General features: G+C 46.4%; 1 protein-coding gene across 1 annotated transcript in view; it reads right to left on the reverse strand.

The window, feature by feature from the left end:
* Positions 1-461: 461 nt before the first annotated feature.
* Positions 462-8,440, reverse strand: part of LOC105824879 (chromosome unknown open reading frame, human C1orf158) — a 12,243-nt gene continuing 4,264 nt past the window's right edge. The window contains exons 2-4 of the mRNA XM_012662491.1: positions 4,636-4,749; positions 1,952-2,129; positions 462-649 (exon numbers count right to left, since the gene is read on the reverse strand). Coding sequence (XP_012517945.1) covers positions 462-649; positions 1,952-2,129; positions 4,636-4,749 — 480 coding nt within the window. The remainder of the gene's footprint in view (positions 650-1,951; positions 2,130-4,635; positions 4,750-8,440) is intronic.

The raw sequence follows: 8,440 nt of genomic DNA on the forward strand, positions 1-8,440 counted from the left end.
CGCCGCCTCCTCAGAACCACAGCCAGCTGTTCCGTGGAATTTTCAAGATGGGTTTCATAGTCACATCCGTTTTTCCCATTGCACCAGACACTCATTGAGGTACTTACCAAGTGGTGATAACTTGAGGGAGTCACATTACCTCTCTGGGCCTCAGTTTCCCCTCCTGCGAAACGAGGGGGTTGAACTTAAGGATCCTTCCAGTTTTCTCCAATGGTAAGAATCTGGCTTCTGCACGTACACGGCACCCCAATAGCATCAAAAAGCTTTAATTGCGGGACGGAAAAGAAAGGACCCTGTGGGTTTGGAGGGGAGGGTTCTGTACGACACACCATGATTCTAAGGGGCGTCCGATGGGCAGGGTTCCGTACTCTGAGTTTATTGCAGCCGCTGTGTCTGGCAAATCCAGTGACGCTGTGGGTCTCCAGTTGGTTCTGCCTGAGCTGCCGATTGGGTGGCAGCTCTCAGAAGCTTGGGACAGGGTGCAGGCGACGGGGAGGGACCGGGATCGCGTGCTCCCGCTGGGACATAGCCCACAACGGTGGTCTGGGGTAGGACGAAGTATAAATGCTCTCCCTCTCCCTCGGGCCAACCTTGGATGCCAGCCACCTCTGCTTCAGCCGCTCGTAGAGTCCATAATTTGTAGGGGGCGCTGCAAGAGAAACCAGGGTCTGGATGAACAGGGCTTAAAGAAGGAGTCTGCCCCACCTGACCACAAGAATGGGTGACGGGGGCCCTGGAGAGTTTCCCAGGCTGCTCTATCAGGGACCGAGCCTGGCGAGGCACCAAAGGGAAGAGACGGCCTCACAGGAGAGCGTCGGCTTGGGCAGCCCCTGAGAGTCTCAGGGTGGGGCCTGTTTCCCGAGTCCTCCAGAAAGACCAGGCACTGCTACAGAAGCCTTGGAGAAGTCAGCCCCATGGCGTGGTTGAGTATGACCCTGCCAGGTCCTGGGTCATTTTCCCAGCCCAGAAGGGAGAGGAGCAGTGTGGGTTGTGAGAGTGACGTCGAGGAGAAACCCTTGTCACGCAGTGACAAGCAGCTCATTCTCTGAGCCATTTCCCTCTGCATCAAAAGTAGGACTGCAAAGAGATGGCATTGCTCTGTGTCCTCATTAGGGTCAGGGTGGCTTGAAATGTAAACCAGATCAAGGCACTGTCCTGCAAAAATCCCCTTGTAGGATCTTGGAATGTGGGTTGGACAAAATCCACTCCCCTTGTACCCTGTAAGCCCCTGTGTGGTTCTCCTCCACTCCTGCCTTAGAACTTTTTCACTTACTGCTTTCTCCCCTGGAATGCTCTTCCCCTCAATCCCTGCATGGCTCCCTCCTTCTCAGCTCAACTATACCCTCAAGAAAGACCACTGCACATCAACCCTAGGAGGAATTTGTGAACCAAAGAAGGTTCACAAATACCCGACCTCACTTTCTATCCATAACCCGTTTCTTTCCTTGGCACATATCCCTGTCTGAAATTATCTTATTTACTCATGTGTAAGTTCTCTAATTCGGTAATGGTGTTTTATTGTCTCCCCACTGGAATGTCAACTTCCCAAGGACAGAAATTCCTCAGTGTTTATCATTGCTGTGTCCCCAGGTGCTACAGCAGGAATGCCACCTGGGAAATATTCCGTCACTATTTATGGAGCGAATAGGACTGATAGGGACTGTGCAGCGATGTTGCTCCCTGCCACCTGTGCTGCAGGTAAACATGCCACCCCAGTGCACAGGTGAGGATGTCACAACACAGCCAAGGTTACCCTGTGTCAAGGGAAGAGGGCAGGCGGCAGCCCTGATGGGAAATAGGACTCATTCCCCCATAATTTGATCCTGCCACTCTCCCGGAGCCGGGGTAGCACAGGTAGCTCCCTCTGCGTGAGGCAGGCACACCTCAGCCCTGTGCTTTTGTGGACCCTTTACAGACCAACACAGAGGAAAATCCCAAATTATGAAAGTACCAAGAAGGGGGAAGTCGGACTTCTCTGGTAGCCACAGCAACTTGTGCCCATTCCAGGAGCGGAGGGGAGGCAGGCCCGGGTTGTAATGATGCCGGTTGTAATGGTCGTCGTAGGTGCTGATGAGATGGCGGTGCGAGGGCTCCTGGTGGTGGGTGATCAGGTGTTTGTACAGAAGCCCCTGGGAGGACAGACACAGTGGGCATGTTAGCAACGGGAGCGAGGCGTCTGCCTGGCCGTGGGTGGAGACAGGAGCTGCCCGCCACGGGGGTCTGTGGTGCTGCTGGAGAGGGGCCTCCACGGCCGGCAGTTTGTCCCACCCTGGTGCAGCCCACTTTTGAGCCAGCTGCTGTCAATTCTCTGTACGACCGGCCCCCAGACTATGCCAAGCCAATGCATCCTACTGTGAGCTATGGCGGGACATTAAAATGAAAGTCAGGGCACCCTGCTAAATGGGAGGAGTCTGAGCCACCTCCCTGTGTGCTCTTACGATTGGAAATTGCACCCTGATTTGTCTCGAGTCTCATCCGTCCAAGTGACTATTTCCCAGGCAAGCGGAGGGTGGTGCAGACCAGCCTTAGATTTCAATCAGTGACTGTGAGAAGAATCAGAGAACGCTCCATAAATCGCCTTCTCTTGCAAAGGATTTACGGCTCCCTCAGCTGGAAACCAGGGCAGGGATTTCTTCAGTGGGGAGCTATTTACAAGGAGAAGAAAACCATGTTCTCCTTACTCTGGGATGTTTGCCTGCACCGGGGCTTTTCCTAAGAAAATCCTCTCGGGCCTGGAAGGGAATCCCGGGGAGCTGTGCTGATTTACAAGGGAGGATAATGCCGATTTCCATGCTTGTCCTCTTGTCTGGCGCAGACGGGGAGGTCTGTGTCTGCCGTGTCGGGAAATGCTGGCTGCACCCCATATTTCAAGTCGTGGTTCCATAAATAAGTCAGATCACAATGCCGGAGGGAGACGGAGGGGTGGGCACAGACATTAAGCAGGGTTCCCAAGATCTGCAGCACCAGGTACCCCGCAGGGTATGTCCAGTGCCCAGGAAAGTGAGTTGTAGGGTTTCCCATCAACAGAGGAGGCATCATGTCAGGGAGAGGGGAGAGGCCAAGAAGGAGTTTCTTGCTGTTTCTCTTGGTTTGGGCGCGGCCCTGCTGGCTCCATCGTGTACCTGGGATTTGTCTTTAATCAGGCATGGTAAGGTCACAGACATGGAGACATCGCCTTTGGAAGAAGAGTTCATTACTTACAGTTCCCAGGGGGAGGGGCAGACCATGCCACGCAGGGACACGTGAGGGGGCAGAGCCTTCATCATGGTTTCCATGGGCACCGATGGGAGAGGCAGGGCAGGCAGCTGGAGCGGGCTTAGGATTGGACAGTTGGAATAATCTCAGTGGGCTCTGGGGTTCAGGGGTGGTCTCTCGTTGTCCAGTACTTGGCCCTGGGGTGATCTAAGGCAGGGGAATACGGGCTTGGCGTGTGAGAGTGAGAGAAAGGAGGTGGCTGGGATCTGGGCTTTGGGGTAGTTTTTGCCTGAGAAGGAAGAGTGAGGTGGGCGTGGGAGCTGAAGAAGGAAGCTGCCTGGTGGGGGCGTGCGAACTGGAACAAACATGATCGCTGGCAGAGTTGACGCAGTCACGTAGGAGCGGTGCTGCGTCCACGCCCCAGCGCACAACAGGCAGTTTGAGCAGCATCCTTAGAAATGAATATCCAGTTTGGGCCTTGCTGATCTGCAGAGCAGCGACCCACCCGGTCCCTCACCACAAGCCAAGTGTCTCGGAAAAGACACTCACCACCTCTGGGCACCGAGCTGAGTGATTTCTTGGGTCCCTTCAAGCTCTCAAATGCTCCAATTGCACCTTATTCTGGGCCCACCTGCTCCCACCCTGAGTTGGCGCTGCTGTAGGGTCAGGCGGGGTCAGGGTGGGGAGACAGAAATTGCTTCTGAGAGCAGCAGGCTGGCAAAAGAAGCAACTCCCAGGATGTGGTGGGGACAGAGCACAGCTGTGCACCTGGTGGCTGAGCACCTGAAGCTTGCTTTCCCCCGGGGCGCACCTGGTGGGAGGTACCCGCAGGGGTTGCTGGAGGAGGGGGCTCTCCCTGCTGCTGCCGGAAGGGCCCGGATCTCAGCGACTGGGCGCACTAAGTTAGTAAATGCCTCGAGTGCCCCTCGTTGGCGTGGGGGTGGAGTATGTCCTGCGGTTGCAGTGCCCTGGCTCCCTGCTCCGGACACCTGGGACGCAATGACATGCACAAACAAGCGCCCAGTCAATAGCGAGTGACCTTTGACTCTGCACACAAAAGAGTGGGCAGCCGGAGCGCAGGCGGCACCAACACTGTCCGTCCAAACGTCACCACCTGCTTGTGGAGCAGCTTGTGTGATTCCTCGCGACATTCACCTGAATTCAACATTTACCTTCTTCTCACTCTTTGCCCGTTTGCTGTCGGAAGAGCGTGATCCAGGTGCTGAGATACAGGTGGGGGGATGCTGCCGGCTTGAGATCAAACGCATCACTGGCTCACACAGTAATTATGGGTTAATGCTCCCAGTAGCCCCTGGGCTGGGAGAGTACTAGCGAGACTGATTCTGTTTTCCCAAGAGAGTACTAGGCCTGGAAGCTGGCTGGTGTCCCCTGAGCGTTGGGAGGGGGCAGGCCTGAGTGTCACCTGCCGCTCCCCCTTACCTCAATTCTCCTCTTGCTGTACCACCTGGAGATCTGGTCCGGTCTGTGGCCTGGGAAGGGGACGTACTCTTTTCTGTAAAGGGACTGGGGTGTCTTCTCAGTGGCTTTGGTGAACTGAAAAAGACCAAATACCCAGGACAACCTCTGAGATGCTGTTTCTCAAACTTCTGCTGGGTCCCCTTACCTCCTGGGCCACGGGAAGACTGGCAGAGAAAGGGTAAATGCACATCGCAGGACAACCTGCGCGACACAGAAAGGATGTGTTTGGGGGCTGGCCGCCCGGCATCCAACAACCCTGGGGAAAGCTGTGATTGGCTACAGGGCCACCTTCTCGTGGTCCACACCTGCTGCCTTCCTCTCCCTTTCTTTTTCTTCTTTGTTCTTCACTCTTTCCAACTCCGCTCTCTCATTTTTTCATTATATTTTGTTTTTTAAAAATTTATTCTGCTAAAATATATTCAACATAAAATGAACCATTTTAGCCATTTTTAAGTATATGGTTCAGTGGCATTAAGTACATTCACACTGTTGTGCACCCATCACCACCATCCATCTCCAAAACTACCTTCGTCTTGCAGAAGTTGCTAAACACTAACTCCCGGTTCTCCCCCCTCCCCCCCGGCTCTGGCAACCATCGTTCCTCTTGCCGTCTCTATGAATTTGCCTATTATAGGTACCTCATAGAAATGGAATCACACAAAATTTTTCCTTTTATGTCTGGCTTATTCCACTTAGCATAATGTCTTCAAGATGCATCTGTGTTGTAGCGTATGTCAGACTCTTCTTCCTCTCTGAGGCTGAGTTACATTCCCTGGTAGGCACATAACACGTTTTGTTCATCCATCAGTGGGCACTAGGGTTGCATCCACCTTTTGGCTACTGTGAATAATGTTACTATGAATGTGGATATACAAATATTAATATCTTTTTGAGTCCCTGCTTTCAGTTATTTTGGGTATACACTCAGAGGTGGAATTGCTGGATCATATGGTAATTCTATGCTTAATTTTTTAAGGAACTGACATACTGTTTTCCACAGTGGCTGCACCATTTTCCATTCCCACTGGCAATTCACGAGAGTTTCAATCTCTTCACATCCTCATCAATTCTTGTCATTTTTTATTTTTTGATGATAGCCATCCTAATGGGTGTGAAATGGTATCTTGTTGTGGTTTTGATTTGCATTTCCCTAATGATCAATGATGTTGAATATTTTTGCATGCGTCTATTGGCCATCTGTATATCTTCTTTGAAAAAATGTCTATTCAAGTCCTTTGTTCATTTTTTAATCAGGCTTTTTTGTTGTTGTTGAGTTGTAGGAGTTCTTTATATATTCTGGATATATACAGATACATATAATCATATACATGATTTGCAAATATTTTATCCCGTCTCATTGGTTGCCATTTTACCCTATCAATAGGATGTTGATAGCATCCTTTGGTGCACAGAAGTTATTTATTTTGATGAAGTCCAATTTATCTATTTTTTCTTTTGTTGCCTGTGCTTTTGGTGTCATATCAAGAAATCATTGCCAAATCCAATGTCATGAAACTTTTCCCCTTTTTTTTCTTCCAAGAGTTTTATAGTTTTAGGTCCTACATCTAGATCTTTGATCCACTTTGAGTTAATTTTTGTATGTGGTATTAGGTAAAGGTCCAACTTCATTCTTTTGCATGCGGATATCCAGTTTTCCCAGCACCATTTGTTGAAGAGACTGTCCTTTGCCCATTGAATGATCTTGGTACCCTTGTCAAAAGTCATTTGGCCATATATACACATGTTTATCTCTAGGCTTTCTCATTTGTTCCAGTGGTCTGTGTATCTGTCTTTATGCCAATATCACACTGTCTTGATTACTGTAGCTTTGCAATAAGTTTTAAAACCAGGAAATGTGAGTATTCCAACTTTGTTCTTCTTTTTCAAGATTGTTTTGGCTATCTGGGATCCCTTGAGATTCCATATGAATTTTAGGATGGATTATTTCCATTTCTGCAAAAAAAAAAAAATTACTAGGATTTTGATAGGGATTGCATCGAATCTGTAGATAGCTTTGTGATATCTTAATATTAAGTCTTCTATCCATGAACACAGGATATTATTCCATTCATTTATGTCTTCTTTAATTTTTTTCAGTAGTGCTTTGTAGTTTTCATCGTATATGTCTTTCATCTCTTCAGCTAAGTCTATTCCTAAGTATTTTACTCTGTTTGATGTTATTGTAAATGGAATTGTTTTCTTAATTTCCTTTTCAGAATTCATTGTGAGTGTTTAGAAACACAACCTATCTTTGTGTGTTGATTTTGTTTCCTGCAAATTTGCTGAATTCATGTATTCTAATAGTGTGTGTGTGTGTGTGTGTGTGTGTGTGATCTTTAGAGTTTTCTACATATAAAATCATGCTATCTACAGAAAGTGAGAATTTTACCTGTTCCTTTCCAATTTGGATGTTTTTCTTTCTCCTTCCTAATTGCTCTGGCTAGAATTTCCAGTACTATGTTGAATAGAAGTGGCAAAAGCAGGCATCTTTGTCTTATTCCTAATCTTAAAGGAAAAGCTTTTGGTCTTTCACCATTAAGTACTGTGTTAGCTGTGGGCTTTTCATACATGGTCTTTATTATGTTGAAGTAGTTTCCTTCCATTCCTAGTTTTTTGAGTACTTTTCTTTTTTAAGAAAAGGAGTTGTATTTTGTCAAAAGTTTTTTCTGTATCTAATAAGATACTCACGTGGGGTATTTTCCCCCTTAATTCTAATACACTGACTGATTTTCATATGTTGAACTATTCTTGCATTTGAGGAATAAATCCCACTTGGTCATGGTGTATAATTCTTCTAATGTGCTGTCGAATTCAGTTTTCTACTAATTTCTTGAGGATTTTTGTACCAGTATTCATAAGGGATATTAGTCTGTAGTTTTCTTGTGATGTCTTTGTCTGTCATTGGTATCAGGGTAATGCTGGCCTCATAAAATAAGTCAGAAAGTATTTCCTCCTCTTCAATTTTTGGGAAGAGTTTGAGAAAGATTGGTGCTAATTCTTTTTAAAATATTTGTTAGAATCCACCAGTGAAGCCATCTGGTCATAGGCTTTTCTTTGTTGGAAGGTTTTTGATTACTAATTCAATCTTCTCATGAGTTATAGGTCTATTCACGTTTTCTATTTCTTCATGATTCAGTCTTGGTGGATTGCGTATTTCCAAAAATTTGTCCATTTTATCTAGGTTATCCAATTTTTTAGTGTACAATTGTTCACAGTACTATCTTATAATCCTTTTATTTCCAAAAAAATTTGTAATGATTCCCCATTTTCATTTCTGATTTAATTATTTGAGTCTCTTCTCTTTTTTCTTAGTCAATCTAGCTAAAAGTTTGTCATTTTGTTAATATTTTCAAAGAGCCAACTCTTGGTTTTGCTAATTTTCTCTATTGTTTTTCTATTCACTATTTTACTTTTCTCTAATCTTTTATTATTTCCTTCCTTCTATTAGCTTTGCATTCAGTTTGTTCCTTTTTTTTTCTAGTGCCTTAAAGTATAAAGTTAATTTGAGATATTTCTTCTTTTTTAATGTGTTTACAGGTATAAATTTCCCTTTTAGCACTACTTTTACTGCATCCTATAAGTTTTGGTATGTTGTATTTTCATTATCACTTGTCTCAAGATATTTTCTAATTTTTCTGTGATTTCTTTTTTGAGCCATTAATTTTCTAAGTGTATTGTTCAATTTCCAGTTTTCCAGTTTTTCTGCTATTGATTTTTAAGTTCATTTCATTTGTGATCAGAAGAGGTACTTTGTGTATTTCAATCT

This window comes from Propithecus coquereli, unplaced genomic scaffold (assembly GCF_000956105.1).
Source record: "Propithecus coquereli isolate 6110/MARCELLA unplaced genomic scaffold, Pcoq_1.0 Scaffold77, whole genome shotgun sequence".
Classification (NCBI taxonomy): Eukaryota; Metazoa; Chordata; class Mammalia; order Primates; family Indriidae; genus Propithecus; species Propithecus coquereli.